This window comes from Amphiprion ocellaris, chromosome 12 (assembly GCF_022539595.1).
Source record: "Amphiprion ocellaris isolate individual 3 ecotype Okinawa chromosome 12, ASM2253959v1, whole genome shotgun sequence".
NCBI classification, from domain to species: Eukaryota; Metazoa; Chordata; class Actinopteri; family Pomacentridae; genus Amphiprion; species Amphiprion ocellaris.
In genome coordinates this window covers 22974424-22999575 of record NC_072777.1, presented here as the reverse complement: position 1 = coordinate 22999575, position 25152 = coordinate 22974424, and the positions used below count along the sequence as shown (strand labels likewise).

General features: G+C 42.5%; 1 protein-coding gene across 1 annotated transcript in view; it reads left to right on the top strand.

Annotated features, from left to right (window-relative positions):
• Positions 1 to 25152, top strand: part of rev3l (REV3 like, DNA directed polymerase zeta catalytic subunit) — a 91595-nt gene that overhangs the window by 62957 nt on the left and 3486 nt on the right. Inside the window, exons 13-31 of the mRNA XM_023262369.3 lie at positions 1803 to 5634; positions 6425 to 7326; positions 7498 to 7583; positions 7783 to 7908; positions 9913 to 10105; positions 10299 to 10410; positions 10546 to 10661; positions 11967 to 12085; positions 13146 to 13264; positions 13593 to 13734; positions 14478 to 14722; positions 16392 to 16500; positions 18448 to 18654; positions 18951 to 19060; positions 21143 to 21257; positions 21471 to 21608; positions 21975 to 22165; positions 22672 to 22918; positions 23683 to 23898. Coding sequence (XP_023118137.2) covers positions 1803 to 5634; positions 6425 to 7326; positions 7498 to 7583; positions 7783 to 7908; positions 9913 to 10105; positions 10299 to 10410; positions 10546 to 10661; positions 11967 to 12085; positions 13146 to 13264; positions 13593 to 13734; positions 14478 to 14722; positions 16392 to 16500; positions 18448 to 18654; positions 18951 to 19060; positions 21143 to 21257; positions 21471 to 21608; positions 21975 to 22165; positions 22672 to 22918; positions 23683 to 23898 — 7325 coding nt within the window. The remainder of the gene's footprint in view (positions 1 to 1802; positions 5635 to 6424; positions 7327 to 7497; positions 7584 to 7782; positions 7909 to 9912; positions 10106 to 10298; positions 10411 to 10545; positions 10662 to 11966; positions 12086 to 13145; positions 13265 to 13592; positions 13735 to 14477; positions 14723 to 16391; positions 16501 to 18447; positions 18655 to 18950; positions 19061 to 21142; positions 21258 to 21470; positions 21609 to 21974; positions 22166 to 22671; positions 22919 to 23682; positions 23899 to 25152) is intronic.

The window sequence follows — 25152 nt, the reverse complement described above, 5'->3', positions numbered from 1 at the left end:
GTGTGTGTGTATACAGTGAATGTAATTGTATTTTGTGATATCAGTACAACTGACAATACATTACATTTTCTGAAAAATCAGTAGTGAAACTGGATAAATGAAACATATAAAGAGAAGTACAATGATGGGAATTTGCTTAATTCAGCAAATTGAATTCCAGATAAAGCAAAGCATCTTACAGATCAAACAGTCATCATAAAATCATATTATAATCATTTGAAAAGTCATGCAGTACCAGAAGGGAATTTGCCCCGTGAATTTGCAGCTTTGGATGCAGAAGCCAATAACCACTGAGTGTAAATAAAAAATGGACAAACTTTTTATGACGTAACCCATTAATTTTCTCAGCAGCAGTTTTGAAGGTCAGTGTGGTTGCTATGACCATCACTGTCATACCAGTACCTGACTGCTCCTAATTTCAGGCTAATCCAAAAATGAGAAAAGAGATGGAGCTGAGATGGGCCATGCAAAGGTCTTTGTGCCATACACTGTCCTATGATGGGAGCTACCCGTCACTCAAAGCAGCTTCTGCCTTTATTATGCATAATTTTAACCCTCAATACTATTCACATGGGAGAGTTGTGTAAAAACTCATCCCCAGTTGCCATTAATGGGACAATTGGCTATAGAGACCTAAACTGTTTTTGGTATCAGGCTGTAGAAATGTTTATTTCTCCTATGAAGTTTGGGAACTACAGTTTTTAACTTTACAATGTTGGCTTTAATTTCAATTGCTAGTAACATGCAGAGATATCAAAGAGGTAGCTACCACAGCAACGGTATAACCAGTCAAAGTGTCTTATAGACTCAAAGAATAAATATATTTAAATTTACAGTAAATAATTAGATAAAAATCTAAGCACATTTCTCACTCTCAGGGTGCTTCCATTACCTTTTCTTCATCAGTGCTAGTTTAGTAGTCTTGCGGACATATTTGATGTGTGTGCATCTGCACTGCTTCTTTTATTACCATACAGCCAACTATTTGCACTTACAAAAAAGGCACATTTGCAGAAAAAATTGACTGCTGCAGTGAGTTCAGGCCTGCAAGCCATATTAGTCACAAGTTTTATATATGCATATTATAAATAATTTGAATTTTACTCACATAGGGCTGCTACAATTATACGCTGATGACTCTGCAGAATTATATAACTTTATGCTTTTGTACACAAAGTTTGGCTTTTATTATCAGTTACCTGTGTGGCTCTATATGAGATGTCATTTATCCCTCCACTCATAAGTATTTTCCAGTGTCAGATTATGTTATTATCTCACCTGAACCAAAATCATAACAAGTACATTAGGAAGAGACACAAAGAATGAGGGACAATGCTTATGATCAGAGATAAAAGACAAGAATAGAAGAGGACTGCTGTTTAAAATGTCAGGATTGGGAACTGGCAATGGGAATTGTCACGGCAAAGCTTTGCAGTTCAAATAGTTGTTGAGATGGTTCCTTTTAAGGTAGTGATTATCAGGTCTTATCTAATTTGTTTTTTAATTACTTTAGTTGAAAAAAAATTTATATTGGTTTTGTTATTACATGTTCACTGTTTTTGTTTTTTGTGGTCCTTAGTCTCAAGTGTTTTCTTTTTTAACTCAAATCCTTTCTGCTTTAATTTAGTTTTGCTGTTTACGTTAGAGCTGCCTTATTGTCAGCTTGTCATTCACCTGTAAAACACTTTGACTTGTGTCAGTTTGCATAAATGCTGCTACACAAATATAGTGTGATTGATGTGTTTCTTGCAGCTGTGAACACTTACTGAGCTCCCTTTTCTTCTTTTCTGTTATACCCATAGATTCATCTTTAACGGACAGTGGCTCCATGACCCAGTCTTCCCTCATAGTCACAGAAAAGATGCTCGGGAAAAGAAATCCCTTCCCTGTGGAGACAGTCCACCTGGAGTCACCTTCTTCAGCTAAGATCCTTATGGAGTGCAAACATCCCGAGCACAGACCAGTTCATGTGTTGGACTCGGAGCAACAACTTGACAAGCACTTTCAGTTGAAAAGCAGCCAGGACAGCAGCAGTGAATGTTCAACAGGGTTCAAGGTTAATAAAGAAATCCCCTACATCCTGCCAGTCAAGCACCCAATCCCCTGTAAAATAGCCAATCACCCTGAGGCATCTCCTATCTGCGTGGACAAAGAGGACATACGACCTTTGTACACCTACGACAAGAAAACCTCGATAGCTTTGGATAAGACGGAACTAGAAAGTTTCCCGTTCGGTAATGGAAAAGTCATGAAGAACAGGAAGAAGTACGGCAGCATAAAGAATGTAGAAACAAACTGTCTGTCTATTCTTCAGAACCACAGGACCTTCTCTCTCTGTTACTCAGAGCTGAGAAACTGCTCAGCTAAGACGGAGCTGGAACTGAGCACAAAGGACAGCAAAAGCCCCATCCTGAGGAACATCACCTCGCCACCCTCACCCATGAAGGAAGATGAATTTCTTGATCCTCAAGAGGAAGAAATGGGCCAGGACAGCGAGGAGGGAGATGTTGGCGAACTCAAAATCAGGTATGAAGACTATCAGGAAAATAAGACTGAGAGAACTATTGTGGCTCAGCAAGAGGCACATTACAAGTTCTTCCCCAGCGTCATTCTGTCAAACTGCCTCAGCAGGAAGAAAGCTGGAAACAAAAAGCCAACCGATAGCTGCAGCAAGCTTGAACAGGTGCAGCCTCGCAGGTCTAAAATAAAGGTGAACAGAAAAAGGTTGGGGATGGCAGGATGTAGAAACAAATTAAAGATAGTTCAAAGCCCCACCTCTGACAGCCAAGTTAGCACTGGCCTCCTCTCAGTCACGCCTCCTGGTCCAGTGACTGCGGACACGGAGATGCCAGTTTCAGAGGATCAACCATTGGAAGAGGCTGAGGCAATTACAGATGAGCCAATTGTAAAAGAGGAGTTGGAAAGTGAGGAGAGGTCTGTAAATGAACAGACAGAATCACTTTCAGAGCCCATTTTGTCCACCTCCGAGCCCTCTTTTCCTGAAGAAACTAAAGACTCAGTAGAGGACAGATTAAGCCCAACACAAGACTTATCTGCTGAAGTCACTTGTACGAAACCATCAGCGCTGCCTGGGAGTAAATACACCTTGAGGGCCAAACGGAAGATGAACTATGATGGTGAGGATGGAGAACACTCAGCTGTCACTCGTTCTAAAAACTCAGCCTCTGCTAAAGAACGACTCAAGGACAGCAACGTCTTGACTGGGCAGGAGCCAAAATACCAGAAAAGACGCAAGAAGGAGCCTCCGATCATCATCAAGTACATTATTATCAACAGGTTCAAAGGACAGAAAAACATGCTGGTGAAGATGTCCAAAGTGAATGTGGAGGAGCAGCTGGTAGTTTTGACACCAGAAAAGCTAGAGCAATACAACAAACTGGCTCCTCTCAAGGAGTTCTGGCCCAAAGTGCCAGAATCCACTGCTGTCAAGTTTCCCATCACTGAGCCAAAGGCCAAAAAACACCCCAAAAGAAAGGCAAAGGTCAACTCTGCAAATAAGAAAATGGTCAACAACTCATCCAAACCCCGGATCAAACAGGGCGAAAGAGTCAGAAGGACTAAAGGCTGTCAAAGAGGCCTAAACCTGCCCTCTCTACCACCCCCTCGACCCTGTTACTGTGAGTTAGCAGAAGATCATGACATTGAGTATACAGATGTAATGGTAGAGTTGGGCTACCTCTCTGATAGGTCTCCGACCCCTACAGACTCAACACCTCCGCGTTGTTGGTCCCCAAGTGACCCTCTGATGGACGCCACAAGTTCAGAACAGCTCATAAATCCTCTTAGTGACCCATGTCTTAGTTCTGCTTTTCAAAAACCAAACACAGTGACTTCAACCAAAGGAGCGCAAAGTAAGTGTCAAACTGCCAAACCTAAGAAATCCACCTATAGTAAACGGAAAGTAAACAAGTCCGCTATTAAGCCTCCAGAGCCAGAAGAGGCCAAAAAAGAGAAAACAAAACAAAGTAGTGCTGCTGCAAGGCAGAGGAAGAAAGCTGAAGGTCTGGCTGAAGTTTCAGCTGAAGGTACCTTCAGCAGTTCTGCAACCACCACGAGACCTAGAAGATCTCGTAAAAAGAAAGTTGAAGAACCAAAAAACCAAGACTTAAGTAATAACAACTCCCGACTACTTTTCCCAGACAATGAGTCCCCTAACTCAGAGAATTCCTTTCAGGAGGTCCCTCCATTTCAACAGCCCATGAGCACAGATAGCAACAGCCAGTCCCAGACTCCATCTGCACCAGAATCTAACTCAGCAGCCCAGTTTATAGAACCAAAGGTTGAGGACTGTGAGACTTCTATTATGGAGGTCAACCAAAGCATTTTAGCACCAGCTCAGATGAAGCAGCAAGCTTGCCAGACCACTGCGGTAAAGGTAGAAGCTTCACAGGAGGAAGTAGTGGCTCCTCCACCTCCAGCGACTGTTCGACCTTCACAGGAACAAAGTAAAGACGCTCAGCCAGCTGTCACCCCACACTCAGTCCCGAAGAATGGGGAGATACCCACTCTCTCAGAGACCCCTTCTGGCTTGGCCGTCCTGAAGCAGCTTCTCCAGAAGAGGCAGCAGGGTCAGGCTCTTCCCATACAGGTTGTTGGCACAGACAGCCACTCGACTGCTATCGCTCAGGCAGCAGCACTACTAAGTCCTACAGCTAAACCTGCTAAATCCAGAAGAGCCCCCTCCACTGCTCCTCGGAAACCCAGAGCCCCAAAGTCAAACACTCCCAAGGACAAAAAACCCAGAGCAAAGAAGGGCAAGATGAGCAGCACTCAGCCTAATCTATCAGTGAAGCAGGAGGGCAACATGTCAGACGACTGCCCCCTCTTCCTATCAGAACCAGGACTGGACAGCTGCTTCATGGAGGACAGCTTGTCACCAGAGCTCCCACACAACTACACCTTCGATATAAATGCAATTGATCAGACAGAATTCTCCAGTCCATACAGCGGCAGTCAGTTTGTCCTGACTGATAAAAACCTACCTGTTAAGTTCCTGAGTGATATTAGCCAGGAGGCTGTGTCTGCTCAGGCACTGGGCTTCGAAAAGAAACTTGATAGGCTGGTTAGCTCTGTTGAGGATCTTCAAAGAGGATCTGACTCCCACAAAGTAAGATCTGTCAGCCCTGAACTCTTTGATAGGCCAGAGAACGGGGAGTCTGTATCAAACCTTGCATTGCTTGACTCTGACAAAATCAAGGGCAGAGAGTGGGACTTCTCTTTAGGTAAAGCCCACAGCCTCAGCCCCTTTCAGGACTTTCACTGTGAGAGAAAAGAGTTGCTCTTCTCAGTTTTTGACCCCGTCCTCCCGCTGTCTCTAAGCTCTGCGTCATTTGTCGACCACGAGGGTTCGCCCACAGGTGAGCTTATGGAGGGCATTGATGGGCTAACATCCACCACACCCAGTAGCTCTCCACGCTCCATCAGCTCATTATCACAGGTGAGGGCAAGCCAATTGCAGCGGGGGACAGGAGGTGGAGCTCACATCCTGAAGCCCCTCATGTCCCCTCCAAGCCGGGAGGAGATCCTCAGCACCCTGCTGGACCTGGAGATGTCGGAGGCCACGTTCCAGGAGCCCTTCTGTAGCGATCCCTCTGATGTTCCAGGGAAACCAATGTAAGACTATACACAAGCCACAATAACAATGATTTTTTGACATTATCGTTCATGCAGCTAGCCTGTTTGTGGATTGAATGTACATAGAATAAAGAGGTTTCTATAAAAGAAATGGAATCCAACTCCTTCGAATATTTGATAATGGCTGATTTTAGCTTCATGTAGACAGAATGCATTCATGTCTGCAGTTAAGTAAACTGGTAGTTAGGCCTCACCACCCCGGAGCAATCTCTAAAATCACCTGTAGAGTTTAGTGTCAAGGAGCGATGTCTTTAAAAGCGATTCCCCACTTTGGCTTTATTATGCACAAATGTGCAGGTGGTACAATAAGCCATGCCTACAGTAGGGATCATTCTATTCTTCTGATATACAGTTGGCGGTGAAAGCATGTTGACAAACATAGCAACAAGAAAAGGGAAGAAGAAGACAGTAGCTAATGAACATGGGTGTCTAATTTAAAACTATCCAGTGAGGAAGGAATTGCATTAACATGATTGTTAGACCTCACAGACACTCACTCTGCATTTTGGCAGCGAGTAATATTAAAAGTAAACAGATTTTTTGTTTGTTAAGCTCCAGATGGAATTGTTGACATTATTTTTTAAACTCAGATATCCTCAAAAATCCAAAGAAGTCCAGTACTGGTCTGCAGGGCTTTATTTAACTAATATGGTCCAGGTCATTCATTACACCATTTTCATAATTTTCCATCTCTACTGCTGTGATGAATTATAGTAATTTATAAAATGTAAATAGGTGAACTAATCACATCCTCCCGTCTTTTCTTCAGGGAGGTTGGTGGCCGTAAGCTAACGGTGGGCACCAGACTAACTAAGGAACTCACAGAGTTCAGTGGAGACTTGTCTTTGGAGGGCCTCCATTTCTGGAAGACGGCCTTCTCAGCCATGACGCATCCAGCCACCACAATTACCTCATGTTCCCAGGGAGCCGAGGCCCCAGAGATGATTAAAGAACCAGCAGAGGTTGACCCATCCTCAGCCACTGACAAGAAGGTCGTCCTGCTGCCCTGCAAGAACCCACCAAGCCGCGAGCGTGTGCAGCTGTGGCTGGAAGCCAGGAAACAGTACGAGAGTTTACAGAAAGGGAGGAGAGAGGCGAAGGGGAGGGCTGGGCTGGATGTGGAGGAGGGGAACTCGGAGAGAGCTGAGCAACCAGCTGCTTCCAGCTGCCAGACAGTGAAGGTTGAGCTGTGTGGGAACCTTTCCAGTATCAGGGCCCAAAGGAGAAAGAAACGGAACCTGTCCTTAATCATATCTCCTCTGGTGAATTCAGGTTCACAATGTAAATCCACGGAAACGAGTCCAGTTTCAGATGAAGGCAATGTAGGTCTTGAGCAGGAGGAAAAAGAAAAAGATGATGATGATGATAAAATCACCTCTCCAGATTCCCCAGAGCTGCCTCCATGGCAGCAGAACTGTCAGCTGAGCCCCTCAGGGTCAGACCGTCTCAGCGAGAACAGGCCGAGCGAAAACTCTCCAGAACCACTATCCCCTCGATTCTCTGATTCCCTAGAGAGACTAGGAGGGAGCCACAGTCCCTCACTTCCACATGTCAGTGACAGGGAAGAGGAGCGGACTAGTCCTTACCTTCTTCACAGCACCCCCTTCTTGAGGAGACGACGGAGAAGCAAGGAAGATCTGGAACCAGTGTGCAGCACGCCCATATCTAAGGGTAAGAAAACAGCACTAATCTCTGTCTGTCATCTGTGATGATTAAACATCAGCTAAAAATATCTGAATGATTGACGAGTAAGCGAGGATTTGTCACAACTGACTAGTTTCTTTATTTAATTCCATGCTTGTCTTGTTATTAACATTCATACTGCTACTTTGTTTACTGCAGAAGAGCCCACCTCTCAGAGAATCCAGCAGAGGAGGAGAAGTCAGGCGGATCCCCTGAGAAGAGTGTTACTGACCACACAGATGAAGGTCAGAGCGCAAAAGTGTTTGAGATGTTTTTCAGACGTCTCAACACATCAAAGCCCAGGGAGCCAACTTTAAAATCCCAGTCTTGACCTCTGCATGTAACACTGTTGTTCCCTCTGAGTCTAGTAATTTAAATTGAGTCTGTGCTGTCTTTCTGAGTGCAACATTTCTCATGTGCTCTTTTTTTTTTTTTTTTTTACAGAACCAGTTTGCTGCTTTGAATGTGCCAAAGAAAGATAACTCTCAGATTGAAGGGCCCAGTATAGCCAACTCGTACGGCTTCAAAGTCAGCATGCAGAACTTGCAGGATGCCAAAGCCCTGCATGAGGTGAGCTGCACCTCAGGGCGTTTTCAAGCCCAGAGCTTCTTTGTTCTGGTCCAGAACAGTGATGAGGTGTTGGATGACTTGCTGTGGTTTCCTCTTGGTTCAGCTTCTTTTTACAAAGAAAAGAAATCAATTCATTCAAAATGTATAACTAAGAAAAAAAGCATCTGGTCCCGAACAAAGTCCTGTCTCCCAAGATATCATTCAGTTCCAAGTTGCAGTTTTATGTCGCTCTCTGTATAGAAAATAAACAGACATATGAAAAATATCATCTTCTAAACATCTTGCAGAGTATGCCCTGTATTCATGTCAGGTTTGGCTCAAAGACACACCACAAACACTCTGGTTGAGACCAGTTGTTCTTTTAAAGAGTCAAATATATTTGCTGTGTCCAAATCTATGGAAACTAATTGTAACAAGGAAAAACACAAACCAGAGTCTGAATCAACTGGACTTAACAGTACAAGCTTGAGATCTCTCTCTTGCATACACAGATCATCATTCAATATTATCAGTTTTTTTTTCTCTGAACCTCAGGCAGTTTCTGGATGTTTCTTCCCACTGTCAGTTTTACTCACTGTGGGCCCATTCTTCACAGCAATTTATAGTCCTGCACCTCTATGGAAACAGCACAACCATAACTGAGAGTAGAGACAAATTAAAAATGCATGTTGTGCAATAAAACAAAGTTACTATGCCATAAATGATCAATAAAAAAAGTTAATTAGATTTTTTAAATTATACTTTTGTCAAAATCAGAAAACTTGAAATGAAGAGGTACAACATTTTTACAATTACCCAAAAGTTTTATCAACACTGGAAAAAATTATGACTCTACATACTAAAGATATTGTCCAACTTTTTAAATTTGTATTGATACTGGTGTCCAGTCTGTTCTGTGTAAACACAATCTGCAGTTCAGCCAATCAGACACTGAATTTTTGTCACTTGACTGTTGGTTGCAGCTTTGTTACAAATGACTTTAATGTTGGGCATTTTCAGAATCTCTTTTCTGCTAGCAGTTTATTTTTTGACAAATGTATGTACAATGAAGTGATTTTGATGAAATACCGCGACTTTCAGTTTACTTTTGCTTACGTTTAACAGAAATGCATGTGACACTTACTTTAATGACTTTTGGGTAGTTGAAAATCAGACAGATTTTTCAGTGTTTACAGTTTCTGCATCTGATAGGTTTCATTTGAGTGATTTTTAAAAAGATAACATGCCTTTCAAACTTGCCAGCTAGTTCTGGGATTCAGAGCGTTAAATGTGTAAGAACATCTAAATGGTTACACCTATGAGCTGCTTTATATCTTAAAATTGTTACGGATTGAGTCACTGGTCAAAAATTTCTTCAGGACTTGTTATGTTAGTCTTATGGAAGACTTTCCAAATCCCCCGCATTCCTTTTCATCTGGAAAAACTGTGATTTCACTCAGCTGCACCTGTATTTTGGAGTGAAGGGAAAGCTGAGAAGAAGACAGAGAATGTGGGAAAATATTAGAGACAAAAGTTTGGCAGGATTCAAGGTTTCAGACGAAGCAGACTTGGCTGCTCGAGTAGCTCTTAAAAACTGCTACTTGTGTTTAAGTGGATGATTTTCACCACTAAATCCCATCCACATGAGCTCCTGCAGTCTGTCTGGATTTATATTTTATATACCTGGCATTAATGGAGCTCTTATCAAGCGAGACTTTATCAGAAAAACATGCATTTACTAGTTCACTAAATTATTAAGCAGTCATTAGGAAGGGGTGAAATGATCAAAGCTAAGCCAATATCTCTGCAACTGAATATCTGATCAGATAAATAAAGTCTGGGTATGTTGCAAAAGATATAGGGAAAGTCTGGAATTTGTTTGAGTGCAGAGATGAAAGAAAATCATTTAATAGGTGGAGGATGACCTGATGTGATTCTTTTAAAGATGAGTTTGTGCCTGAGTTAACACACACCTAAACTACAAAATCTGAGCGTAAAGATTATAGCTTTTGATTTATTTTTCAGGTCCAGCACCTAACACTGATGGGCATGGAGCTCCATGCGAGAACCCGCCGTGACCTCGAACCTGACCCTGAGTTCGACCCTATATGTGCCTTATTCTACTGCCTCAGTTCTGATGCTCCCCTGCCGGATGCAGACAGCACCCAGTTGACGGGTGCCATCGTCGTGGACAAAGACCATCAAAGTTGTAGCCAAGGTGAAGTCTGACTTACTTACAGTGCAGGAAGATATCGGTTGTACTTTGCATTTCAGTTTCAAGCATCATCTTGCAGCATTTTCCTCTTTTAAAAAGTACTCAAAGGTTATTTTTGTGTAAAAATTTGAGCCAAGTAATGATTGTTTTTCTTTTTTTAGTTAGACTGATGAATACATTTAAATACTTTCGGCAGGTTGCAGAGAAACAGCGCCACTGCTGGTCAGATCGGGCATCTCTGGCCTGCAGGTCACGTATGCCACTGAGGAGAAGATGCTGTTTCAGGAGCTGATCACCATCATTAGGAGGTCTGTGCATATCATGTTCTCACAGAAGCACAATTCTGATTCTGTGCTGTCTTTCATTCATTTCCCACAAGTGGAGGGAATATATATATTGCTCTTAAATGGCCTGTCTGTACTACCTTGGTCGTGTTCTGTCAGGTTTGACCCAGACATCCTGTTGGGATACGAGGTGCAGATGCATTCCTGGGGTTACCTCCTCCAGCGGGCCGCAGCACTCAGAGTGGACCTGTGTCAGCAGCTGTCACGAGTGCCAGGTATGAACAGGAACAACAACAGAGACTTCAGCTTTTTTGATCTCTCAGAAGAGTTTGTGTGCAGAAGATAAACATAGATAGATCCGGTCAGTGATTACATTCCTAAAAACTTGTCTCGGTGTGTCAAATTAACATGTAGAAGTGTTCCCTGAAAATAGCCCTTTCTTTCCCTTAAATGGCCTAGATGTAACCCTAAACTGTTGCTTCTTCTAAAAAGCAGCTGCTCTTCTGTCTTCGCAAATCTATCTAGCTCAGGCTCTCCCGCTCACCCGGAACTCTGCTCAAACATTGTAAAATTACTGTACATTGCACAACAGCAAGTTGTAGTATTGGAGTAATTCAGCTGTACATATTTGAACCAGAAAAACCCACTTCACAAGTTGACAGGATTGATCCCTTAAGTTTGTCACATATAAAGCACTGAAAGTCTGGATCTATGTTTTTGAGACTGTCATTAGTATGATGCAGTTTCAAGCTGGATATGCTGAGTTATGGTGTGGACTGCTTTTTCCATCTGACCTGAAAAGTAGAGGTGTCCAAGTTAAATATAAACCAGCAGAGCCCCCTCTTGTGCTTAATGTGACCAGATAACTACAATATCTAACTGATCTGTGTACATCTAAAAATATTCGGACGAAAAAGTTATTTGTTGCCAGCAGGACTCTCTCTGCCATATTTCACTGGGAAACCACAGCTTGTAGCCAGCTATTAACTTCCCCCATTTTAAACATGGTTGTGACACATCAACGTAAATCCATAAATTGAAGCCGGCACTTAATATTGATGCGCAGCCACATGTTACACAGGATTTGCAGGATTTTGCTGCCGATTATTGAATCTGACAGTCAGAGTGTAGCTAATAATAGTCAGTGCGTCCCATCAGACTGAGGGTGTGTGTGTGTGTGCACTTTTATGTTTTTTACTAGAAAGTGTTTTGCCTAGTCCTGTGAGGAAAATCATTAAACCCAGGTCAATACAAAGAGTGTGTGTGTGTGTGTGTGTGTGTGTGTGTGTGTGTGTGTGTGTGTGTGTGTGTGTGTGTGTGTGTGTGTGTGTGTGTGTGTGTGTGTGTGTGTGTGTGTGTGTGTGTGTGTGTGTCAATGCATGTACACATTGTCAGTACTGTAAGTGCAAACACATGTGGCTCAGTTTGTGCAGCTGTGAATGAGTGTGTGTTTGCAGCGCTGTGTGAATGTGTTGGGATGTTTCCCTGTGAGTGTGTGCACTGAGAGCTTGAATGGAGAGCCTCCGGCAGCTGCCCTCCTCTGTAATTGGCTGTCTGTCTGGCTCCTTTCGTGTCCTCAGGTGACTCCAAAGAGAATCGCTTCGCTGCAGAGAGGGATGACTATGGAGCTGACACCATGACGGAGATTAACATCATCGGACGCATCACACTCAACCTCTGGAGGGTGATGAAAACTGAGGCAGGTGTTCCGGTGTGACCTCCACACACTCCACTGTCAGCCGCCAGATCTCAGGATTTCAGCTTGTGGCCTACTTTCTCTTGCTGCTCTCATTTTTCAGGAGGGAATCTCATCACTGTTGCATTTCTTTCCTGCTGCAGAGTGCATTTGTGCCTCGTGATTTTTTTTCATATGGAGCGTCATTTTAGCCTATGAACAATAATAATCTCTTACATTTTTGTTTACTCAGTGGTTTACTCTGAGCTGGCATTCTCCACTGCTGGCTCCACTGTGCCAACTGTTTTTGCTGCTTTAGGCTGTGAGCTCAGTTGCTTTTTGATTAAAAATGCTGTTTTTCTCAGTGAGAACATGCAGGGATTCCCTCCTTGTCAGTGAAGCAGACAACAGGGGCCCACAGTGGCCAGTGGAAGCAGCATTCCCTCACCATATAAAGCTCAACAAAACTGTGTTGTGCGAAAACTATTTTCAGAGGCAATTTATGAGCTTTCCAGGGAATATTTTGCCATTAAGTTTTGACCCTGTAATCCCAAAAATCATGGGACTTGAGGAATATCATGAAAGTGGCTGCCAGTTGAAGGTTTGGGTCTCTACCAAGAAACCTAAGGGGTCTGTAGATGATTAAAAAAAAGATAATAAGGAAATATTCTGTGTTTCTGATACACAAAACTATGCTAGGTTTATGGACCTCCAGGTATCAAACATTTTTCATATGAAACGAAATGCTCTCAGTTGGGACAGCTCACAACTCGCCCACCAGAAGGCCGTAAGCTGTGATTAGTGGTCACAAGTAGACACTTTCATTTTATGCAGTTACAAGCAAAACCACTGGCATAAAAAAAATCACCAGTATGGTTTAGACAAGGAAAGTTTTTCAGCTGTACACTTTGCACACTATTCTCCACTTGCTTTTATACATTATAGTGTAAAATTGCTATTTTCAGTCTGTTGACCACTTCATAGCTTTTGAATTTGATCAGCATTACTGTAGTAAAGTTCTGTAAATGTAGGAGTGAATTTTAGGAGAAGGTAGTAAAGGCTTGTTTTTTCTTTTGTCCTCCAGGTGACGTTGAACAACTACAGTTTTGAGAACGTGGCCTTCCATGTTCTCCACCAGCGCTTCCCTCTGTACAGCTCCAGAACGCTGTCAGACTGGTTTGACCACAACACAGACTTGTACAGGTTTGTGCCAGTGTCGAACGCACTTCATCAGAATCAAGTACACCGATTATTATAGGGACTCTTTGGGATGGTAAATTATATAGCGCATTCTGTCTATTTTTACTTGAACCACAATTGCTGTATTTCTCTCCTTTTTTGTCATATATAAAAATAGATGTACTGGAAATGTCGACTGAATTGGCTCATAGATAAATGGTTTGCTGCGTATACATTAAAAAGTGATTTTAGCCATTAGAAGTTTGCTTGCTTGTTTATCTCTTTTTTTCATGTGATTTACCCTGAATTTCTGGTCTGCGTTACATGATTGTGCTGATGTGTGTTACTGTAGGTGGAAGTTAGTGGACCACTACGTGAGCCGAGTCTGCGGCGCCATGCAGCTCCTGCAGCAGCACGACATCATTGGCAGAACCAGCGAACTCGCCAGACTGTTTGGGATTCAGTTCTTCCACGTTCTGACCCGAGGATCGCAGGTAAAAACACACTTCAAGTCCAAATTTCAGTCCTGAAGCTCCCTCAGTAATGGAAATATGGCAGCTGGACGCACTGATTAGCCCACACATACGGATGTTACTCTGATGACCTTTTTCATCACACTGGTAAAGTTGATGAGTGAGAATTGAAAAGGTCCCAGTAACCAGCTTAAAGTCATATTCCAGAACTGTGTAAAGGCTACTTAAAGCTGCACTGATCAACATTTGTACACAAGCAAATCACCATCGCCACGTTTCCATCTAATTGTGATGTTGATTTGAAGCAAACTTTAAAAATGTTGCAAAAGAAAGCATGGGTTAAGTTTGTTTCCATTAACTGCTTTGGAGTGAATAAACTAGACTGTGGTGTTGTCTGAGGCCATTATCTGAATGGCTTTTATAAACCGAGTAGAAACCAAGTAGAGAAAATGTTTGAAGAAGAAGAAACAACAAAACTTTGGTTGTGTTACAAATGGCATACCCTTTCTTTTTATTTTAAATACAGCTGCCCTTACACAGTAGAGACCGTTTCATGCTGGTACACACAATTGGAACATACTATTGTACTTTAAGTTTTGACCATTGGAGTCTGTCATCTGTCTGTGTGCTCTCAGCAGCTCAAGACTGTTTATTTGTGCAAGACAGTGTGACATATGTGACTCTGAAAAAGCAGAAATATGAAAGAAAAAAGGAAATTAACAGATTTTTCAAAGCTTCTTTCTGTGTCATTCTTTTGTCTTCAGTACCGTGTTGAGTCCATGATGCTCCGCGTGGCCAAACCCCTCAACTACATCCCAGTGACCCCCAGCGTACAGCAGCGAGCCCAGCAGAGAGCACCACAGTGCATCCCCCTGGTCATGGAGCCCGAGTCGCGCTTTTACAGCAACTCTGTGGTCGTGTTGGACTTCCAGTCGCTCTACCCCTCCATCGTCATCGCGTACAACTACTGCTTCTCCACCTGCCTCGGCCACGTGGACAGCCTGGGAACGTAAGGACATGACAGGCCCACACACCGAAAGCATGTAGCGAATCTGCTTAGGTTGCACGTCTGCCAGGAAAGTCTCCCTCCAGCAGCTCCTTCCTCCCCTCATTATTTTTAATGGAACAAACTCTCGGAGAGCTCTGCATGTTGTCCACAGCTCAGGGCAGCAAGCTCCACGAGTTAGGAGTTATTTCAGTTTTTCAGCAGGATTAGTGTAGTTGCATAGCAACAGCAGGAGACGTGAACACTTCTTTCCAACATGCATATGTCTGCTACTCCAAGGTAACATAAAAAAGAGGAGTGCCTGGCAGACATACACAGGCTTCACGCTCCTCGTTCTCAGCAGAGTAGAAAGTGGCAAATCAGCTCAGGGGCTGGATGGAAATGTTAGCTGTTGAAACAAGCTGTTTTTCCCTCAGTAACTGTCTTTAAAAGATAAAAGGCTATTTTTTACATTTGTTATTTTTGCGATTATACTTGACATCTGCTTTTCAGCTTGTGTGTATACAGTAATATTGTCTTCAGGACTTTTAGCGGCCAATGCAGGATTTTTGCATTTAAAGTATCAGTGAATTCATCAGTTACGTAGAACAGAGAGAATTCATCAGCAGCAATTTAGAAAAGTGATAGTATTTAAGCTGCAGCTTCTCCAATGTGACCATGTGCTGCCTTTAAAAAAAAAAAATCAGATTTCATAGCAATCTCACACCTTTAGGTTTTGAATTGTACATCAGACCAAACTTGACATTTAAGGACGCCACTTGGACTTTGGGAAATTGGCAATTTTTTTTCACTATTTTCTTATATTTCACACTCTGAACCCCAAGCAATTTCTAATTTGTTTCTGTCACATTTTTACTCACTGTGGGTTCATTTTTCACTGCAATTATAAATCCTGCACCTCTATGGAAACATAACAGTCATAGCAAGAAGTAGAGAGAACTGAAAAATGTGTTCTTTAACAAAGTAGTAATGCCATAAATCATATGTATGTGTATTTCACAAAAATATACATTTTTTAAAAATTACAAGTGCCCACGGATGTTACCACCATTAGGAAAAAGTGACACTGAATACTGTAGATATTTTACCAACATTTTAAAATTTATTCCTTACTTCTCTCTGCTCTGTGTAAAAACAGTCTGTAGTTCAACAGAATTCAGTGGAAAAGTCACTGAACTTCCTTCAAGTAACTGTTGCTCACAGCTGAGTCAATAAGGTCTTTATGGTTGCATTGAGAAGTGTTGAAATTTTTTTTTTTTTTTTTTTGCTGCATTTTTATAATGGACTGACATATTGACATTTTGATGAAGTATGATGTTAAGCTTAAATTTGGTCAGTTTTCCAGCAGAATTATAAGTTGCAGATGAGTAGTTTAATGACCGTGGGAAAGCTGAAAATTTGACGATTCTTTCTGTTTTTATAATTTCTGGCTCTGATAAATTTTGACAATATTTTAAAGATAGCATACCTTTCAGATTTTAATGTTTCAGAGGGTTCCAGTCAGTCTTCTTTTAACCATTTAGACTGAATGCATTTTAAGAATACAGAGCTGAACAGGCCAATTATTAGTTGGAAAAACAACATATAATTGATTATTAGTTGCTACTTTGAACTGAAAAAGGCTGAGAGTTGTTTTTCTCAGCTGATAAGTCGCACCGTGTCTCTGTTTCAGGCCCGATGAGTTTAAGTTCGGCTGCACCTCCCTGCGAGTTCCTCCTGAGCTCCTCTACCAGCTCCGCAACGACATCACCGTGTCACCCAACGGCATCGCCTTCGTCAAGGTACGACACCCACTCACCTTCCACTCTTACCAGATTACACCAGCACTCGGTGTCATCCTGAAAAAAACTAATAATAAAAAAAACACACTGTTGCGTTATGGATCATCTCTCTGAGTCGTCCAGCAGCGCAGCTTCATTAATGTTCATTAACTGCTGCGATGGCCAAGCACTTCTAATGCACATCATGATCTCCATCCCTCCGTTCATTCACTGATTGCTTCACTCTGTCAGGCTGTCGTCCTGTAGACTGATTACATAACAAACCCTCACACGGCTGCAGCTCAGTCATGTGTCATGAGGTTAATAAAAGACTAAAACTCAACTGACAGTGTTCAACATGTCAATGATGCAGTAACACGATAATCTACACCATAGTTATTTTACCAACTTTTTACAGTATGTATAATATTTGAACACCTTAACATAGAGGATTTCACTTTGTTATATGTGATGTTTACATATAACAAGACAAATAATAAATTGATATAGATTAAATATTCTGTATGTCTTGTACATGTACTCTCCGTCCAAAGCTGTGTTCAGTCCACCTGCATTTCCCATTTTCATCCTCAAATCAGCAGTTGGAATAGAAGTTAAAAGAAACAACTTGTTGGACTTGGAAAATAACTTGTTTTAAGCTTTAGTAGCTTTAGTAGCTCTGTGACCCTTGCACTGTGTCTTACTGATCAAAATGGGACAGGATTTGTCCTGCATTTTTGTGCCCATCCGAGTCCAACGAATGACACTGAACTGTGTCTTCACATGGTTGGAACAACATGAAAAATAATAAAACCAAAACAGTTTAACAAAAACATAGCAAGAAAGTATCAAACTAGGGTTAAGGGAAGAGAAAGATGCCCATGTGACTCAACAGTATTGTCTGGTTATGGATATTTTTCCGCCCGTAACAAGAAAAATGCTGTCCAAATACTGAGATGAATGGCACACGAGTGGATCTGTCCTGTTAGTGGGAATTAGTAGCCTACAAGGTAAACCGTGTATTACCTGTACACTGTTCTGTTACCCATTATGGACCGTCTGACCTAAAGCAACAACATCTGAGCACCGTGTGATTGAACGCAGCTTTGAATTTAGGGGTTTACAGACCTGCCTTGTGCGTCATTTTAAAAAAATGTTACCGACAGCAATATGTAGATATTGGTACCTGCCAAAACAGGATTTCACATAAACAGGTTTATTGAAATGTAGTGTTATGTTAAAAACCACAATGCCTTTGTTTGTGGATTTGAATAATACTTGAAATCACAGCAAAGGTTTGTCCTGACTGACCAGCAGGCCAGTGTCTGTTAGAAAGTGTTAAACTAATACACTATCTTCGTACATATGACACAAAAAGTAAACATTTAATATGTCACCATCTTATAGTAGATGGAAATGAAACAATACTTTGAGTGAGGGTTTGTGGCATATAAAGATTGGGATCCTGATCGATCACAGCAACTTTGAAGTTAACATTACAAGGATCAAGGATATTTATTGTCATTGCATTTCTACAACAAACTGGCACAGACCTGTGGCCAGTTTGCTTACATCTGTGGTCGCACAAAAAATGTTAAAAAGAAAAAATATCCCCACTTTGCTGACCAGAAGTCAATACATCCCATATAAGTCCTTGTCACGGTGCTCCTTTACAAGCTGAACTCCCATAATGCTTTCTGCTGGCAGTTTGTGTTTGTTAGTTGTTTTCTAGTGAGCACATGTAGAGCCAAAGTATCCAGCTGGGTTATGTTGTCAACAGGAGCACAAACTACAGCCTCCAAAGTGGCTACATAGTTTAATAATTACAAGACAATTTCAACAAAAACTGAACACTATATGATCCTTGGAGGACGACTATTGTACTTGACCGCATCAGCTCATTTAAGAGAGCAAATGTTTTCGACAGAAAGACCGTTTTTGACGTACCTGCGTGTTGTTTGTTTTCAGTCGTCGGTGCGTAAAGGCGTCCTGCCCAGCATGCTGGAGGAAATCCTCAGCACGAGGATCATGGTCAAGCAGTCAATGAAAACCTACAAGCAGGACAAAGCCCTGATGAAACTGCTGGACGCCCGACAGCTCGGACTCAAGCTCATCGCCAACGTCACCTTCGGCTACACCGCCGCCAACTACTCTGGACGGATGCCCAGCGTGGAGGTAAGCTCATGAACAGTTACTATCAGCTGTCTGCACTGCGAGCTTTCAGTCTGCCAAAACTAAAGGCATCTTTTAAACCTCAGTGGAAAACATTAAGATAGAATGTGGAAAAGACCATATTTGAAGCCATCTGTTGGTCTTTGGGAGAAGCAGGATGGATGAAACATCATATATTTAGTGTTGTTGTCAATCTTAGATGATCTGGACTGAACTAAACTGGAAAAAATGCTAAATTAATCTATGTAAAACTTTTTTTTTTCCCAAATTCACTGCACCGATCTCCTTCAAATTTCCAGGTCGGGGACAGTATCGTCCACAAAGCCAGAGAGACCCTGGAAAGAGCCATCAAGCTGGTTAATGACACTAAGAAATGGGGAGCACGTGTCGTGTACGGAGACACCGACAGGTGAGCAATGATAACACTTTTCTCTGCATCAGACTCTGAATCTGTCAGTGTTCTGTTGTCAGAGCAGCAGCAGCTCAGGCAGGTTTACAAGTGATATAGACTTAGAACTCCTGTCAGCCTAAAGCCACAACTGGCACACATTCCTAATTTCAATTCACTGTCTCTCACTTTGCGCTAACACAGCTGGCAGCTTTGGCGATGTGTTGCCTTATTCTGATGATGTGTGAGTCTCTGATTGCACCTGAGCTGTGTTCTCATGAACATTTGCAACAATCAGTTTACAATTCATGAGGTTCTGACAGCCAGCTCTGAGGCGTTAATTATTCTCAGTATCAGAGGTGCCGCAGTGTCTGTATTTGGCAGGTAACGATTCGGAGAGTTTCTGTTCCTGCAGTGTCTCAGTAATAAGAGCTGTGAAGTTTTAAACTGCAGGAATAAACTTTTTGTCTCTTTTGCACTTAGCTAACAAAAGTAAATGACTTCAGCAGGGAAACTATCATCAGAAGAATGCGTCTCAGTGGGAAATGCGTCCACACATTTGACACGTGTTAGGTCTTACTCTCAGGCTTCACTTTTCTACATAGGATACATTCTGGCACTAAGCTGAAAGAAACAGACTTGAAGCTTTAAAAGAACTTCAGATCACTAAAACCTGGTGTATACACCCTTGCAAGTGCACTCACAGACAATAGTACAGTTGCCGTGCAGACACAAATTTTGGATTTGGATGATAAAATTTACATCACACAGTCTTTAACAAGAGTGACTATACCTGAAAATGTAAAACAGAAATATGAGGGATGAATTAGGATGCTCTTCTCTGTTTATGTGGAATCAACTGAGATTGATCAGTTTGTCTCCTGCAGTTATGTTTGCTGTTTTTTTCTATTTTTAATCTTTCACTGTCTGTCACTTTTATTTCAAATTAAGGTCCATATCTTACAGCATTCTCAATTATTGTTTTCCAGACTCTGTTTCGGGATTATCTTTCAGCTTCCTTCTAACTTAGCTGCTAGCCGTTAGCTTAGCCTTAGCCACTGTGAGAGTCGCTAATTTGCAGGTTTGTGGCAACAACTTGTGTTTCTTGTTCAGTTTTTTTGAGTCTCTGCTTAAGAAATGTTTCTGAGACCACAGAGCGATGACAGACAGAGGAGACTGCATCAGAACTGAAGTACCACATTTATTTTTACCAATAATTGGTCAATAAAAATATCGATACCGTCAATTGAAAAAAATTCCAAATATCGCCTGATAATCCATCTATCCCAGAATGAAATAGTCACTGCAAGACTTTGAAGGTGTTTGATTTGTACATGCAACTAAAAGAAACGTCAGCAACAGAAGGTGACACAGTAGGAAATTTGAAGATCTCCAGAAGTCCTTGTGCTGTTCGACACACCTCAGGAATAATCACACTAACACGTACTCTGTAACCAGCTGCTAAATCCTGTAAAAGGAGCAAAGTGACAACATCCACAGGAGGTTGTCTGTGTTTGATATGAGGGCCAACACGACTGTGTGCATAACAGACCGTGTCCTTTCTACTGTATATATTGTAATATGAATGGAATCATGTGGATATCCAGCATCTGCATTCAGAATGTGTATTGGTAAAGTGTACAGGTATGCGGAAACAATGAATTGGGTGTTGCATGCTAGTGAAATCCTTCCACAGTGTGTAGATTAGGAATAGAAGCATGTGTGTCATTACATGCATAAGACAGAAAACACAGGTGAAACTCCCCTGACTGCACACAGATGTGGGAGCTTGGGGTAAACCATAAATTCTGGAATGTCCTGTGGTGATAACGCATGTTTGAGAAGTTCTTGATGACATTTCTGATCCTGCAGTGGAACCAAAATGGGAACTTGTACCTCTAACCACAAAACAATGCCAGAGTTAATAACCTGCTGAACAGTCGTCTGAAATGTTAGAAGTTTGCTTGCTTTCTGACAAACTAAACCACTGACAAATCAGCCGTGTTTACTTCCAATTTCCAACTAAAGTGACATTAAGTAGTGATTGTTGGATCAGACTTTGTAATGAGCTTTTGTGTGTGTGTGTGTTTGTGTGTTTGTCAGCATGTTTGTGTTGCTGAAGGGAGCCACCAAAGAGCAGGCCTTCAAGATCGGCAACGAAATCGCTGAGGCGGTGACTGCAACCAACCCCAAACCGGTCAAGCTCAAGTTTGAGAAGGTAGAGCTTCATCAGGCATTCACACACACCTGCACACACAAAAACATGCACAAATGCACACTCACACAGGCCTCTCTCTATTGTCTGTGCAATTTGGATTTGTGTTCCTTCAGTGCCAATTTTGTCTCCATGTGCACTTGTAGACACATTTAGAGGTAATTATCGATTTCTGCGTCTTTGTGTGTGCGTCTCTGTGTGTTGTGTGTTTCCCAGGTGTACCTGCCCTGCGTGCTGCAAACAAAGAAGCGCTACGTGGGCTACATGTATGAGAGCCTTGACCAAAAGGAGCCCGTGTTTGACGCCAAAGGGATCGAGACGGTGCGCCGCGACGGCTGCCCCGCTGTTTCCAAGGTAACAGGCAAACCATCCTCGCCTCCTCCTCTCAGTTCCAGCGAGCTCTACACCAATCACGGCCACGCCAGACTTGTTCCCGCTCTCGTTTACTCAGACCGTTTCACATGTCAATCAGGGAAAAGGTCCACGACTGCTCAGGGACATGGCGGGGTTTTGAATAGATGCTGTGCACGCTGCAATTTAGGCTGAGTCACACACAGCCAGTTCCCCTAATTACAGTTAAATATCACGGCATGAAATGGCAAGTTCCTTTTTTTTTAATATTGCAAATGGATCCTGCTTTATTTTACCCACTTGACCCCTCTGCCTTTCCATTATCTTCACTCTCTCCTCTTGTTTTTCATGTGTCTATTCGCTCGTCAGATTCTGGAGCGTTCCATTAAGCTGCTGTTTGAGACGCGGGACATCAGCCAGGTGAAGCAGTTTGTGCAGCGTCAGTGTGTGAAGGTTCTGGATGGCCGGGCCAGCATGCAGGACCTGACGTTTGCCAAAGAGTACCGAGGCAGCGGCTCGTATCGACCCGGTGCCTGTGTCCCGGCGCTGGAGCTCACCAGGTGTGTTTGCAGAAAAAAAACACCACCGCGACAACATGGAAGAAGTGAACCATTGGATGAACAGTGTGTTGACTGTGTGCGTCTGTATGTCCGTGTGTGTGTGTGTGTGTTTGTGTGCGCAGCAGTAAGGAGGATGGCGAGAAAGCGCTCACTGTCAGCTACAGTTACAGTACTCAGTGTGAATCCAATTACTCCTTCCCCACTGTGTTCATTGTCTGCCTGCACCAGCCTGTTGTACAGTACCTGAGTTTGTTGCTAGGCAACCCAGCTCTTAATGGGTGAAAAAAATCAGATTTCAGAGGCATGGGTAAGAGGAAATAATCACCGTCATTCATGAGGACGACTGTCTCATGCTTAAAAGAGCAACAACACAAAGAAACAGAGATTCCTGGTGGTTCTGGGTTTATTATGAGACGTTAATTATTTGAGGGATTTACAGCAAAATGTTGGGTGTCACAGTATACAAACAGTCCTGATTAGGGTTTCTGTGTTTTGGTTCGTTTCAGGCGTATGATGTCACACGACCGCCGGCTGGAACCCCGTGTAGGTGAGCGGGTTCCCTACGTGATCGTGTACGGGACGCCCGGCGTGCCGCTCATCCAGCTGGTGCGTCGGCCCATGGAGGTGCTGCAGGACGCCGGGCTGCGCCTCAACGCCACCTACTACATCACCAAGCAGATCCTGCCGCCTCTGGCCCGAATGTTCCAGCTGATCGGAGTGGACGTGTTCAGCTGGTACCAGGAGCTGCCCAGGGTGAGGCGGAGGGGATTTTTATCTCCACAATGCAAATCAATGCAGATAATAATTCGATTATTATATCATCCACATGAAAACCTTCTCAGTAAAAGCAACAAGAAAGTAAAGGGAGCTTAAAAAAGACACAATCAGCTTGATGCTGAGTTTGGAGGATTAATTACTGATTAGTTACCGTCTATGTTTGACTGATGAGGGACTGAGCAGCTCACTGCTGGAAGTCTGACAGGTAGAAGTCACCCCTTGCTTCCATTTTTGTAAAGACAAAACCAGACCGTCTGGGTTTTTTTATTCAGCATTTTGGTGGAGAGAGAACAAAGGATGAACAGAGATCTCTGCTGCTTCCTGCTGAGGATCGAATGAGACTCATCAAACTGCAGAGCTGCTGCTTCAGTCTGTCAATACTGAAGTCAGCATCTGTCTGACGGAGCACAGATGCCATCTGCTGGCCAAACTGTTCATCTAAATCATGAACATACAATGAATGTTTCCTCTTTCATTTTATTTCATGGCCTTTGTGAGATATGAAGACTTAAAGAAAAGATGCCACAGTGTTGTTTAGTTTATATTTGTGAAGTTGGATCTTAAAATGCTGCATCAAACCTGAAAAGGCTCAGTGTGATGGGGATGAACAAAAATGCTTCATCATCCACTTTGTTAGTCTGATCCGTGCAGACTTTCCTATATGTGCTACATTTACAGTTGAACTTCACGTCTCTGTGCATCAGCTGTGGTAGTTGAAGTACATTTCTTCCTCTCTGCAGATCCAGAAGGCGTCCTGCTCCTCGGTGGTGGGTGGAGAGGAGGTGGGGAGGAAGGGAACTATCTCCCAGTACTTCACCACACTTCACTGCCCCGTGTGCGACGAACTGACCCAGCTGGGCGTCTGTTCAAGATGTCGGGCCGAACCTCAGCGAGTCGCCGTCACACTCTACCAGGACATGAGGCAGTGGGAGAGTCAGCAAGACCAGCTGCTGAAGGTGAGAGGGGAGGAGTTAGAACGATAGTGTCAGACTTGGGTGTGCTTGACTATGAAGAGGAATCTGAAAAATCTTTATCTACAAATATGCAAATGTTAGTCCTTCCTCAGTTTGTGTGTAGCACTAATGGTGACTGAAGCTGATTGTGGTGTCTCAGATCCTGCAGGAACATCCAGGAGTTTAACTGAGATTTAAGCTGAGCGCATGATAAACAAGAACATAATAAAGATGAGTGGAGGTGTCAGTTTTCACATTTTGTGCCACTCAGTCACATCTGAGTAAGAATGTCCCTAGTTTGATTGTGGCTGAACTGAACTTGTGCAGAGTTCTGAACTTTCATCTACTCTGTGCTCACTTTAAATCTCAGTTTAACAAGTGTGTGGCTGCTTTTTGATATTACTCAAAATTATGATTACTGTTAAAATGTGAACCATCCGGACTGAATGTGGGGCTACTTTTTCTTCTTAACTGACTCAGTCGAGATCTCCCATCATGCACTTGAACACTTTTATCACCAGGTGTGTCTCCCTCTCCTCCAGCCTCCTCCTCCTCTCTCCTCACTGGGTTTTTAACATAATCAGATGTAGATTGGTTTGTCACTGGATCACGGTAACAGTGAAATTGACTGTTTACGCGTCAAGCATGGAGAGACACAGACAATGTGGAAGAAATACTTTCCCATAGAATTCCAGGAAAAATGCCAATAAAATTCCAGGGGGGAAAAAGGGAAATTCACACAAAATTGCGGTGAAATTCCCATAGAATTGCTGGAAAAATCCCACAAAATAACAGGAAAATTCCCCAAAATTGCATTGAAATTCCCCTAAAATTGCCATAAAAGTCCCACAGAATCCTAGGAAAACTGACATAAAATTCCCACAAAATTGTAGGAAAATTGCAATAAAATTCACAGAAAAGTCCCACGAAATTGCAGGAAGTTTCCTGTAGAGTTTCAGGAAAATTTTCACAAAATTCCTGGAAAATTTCAATAAAATTCAGACAAGAATTCAGAAAAAAATTGTGTAAAATTCCTAAAAAAAAATTTCAGGACAGTTTCTGTAAAATGTCTGGAAAATTCCCATAAAATTGCAGGATTATTCCCATGAAATTCCAGGTAATTTTCCATATAATTGCCACAAAATCACAGAAAATTTCCATGCAATTTCAGGAAAATTTACATAAAATTTCTGGAAAACTGACATAATATTCCAGGAAAATTTTTAGTGTTTATTACATGTACATCTATGAAGAATT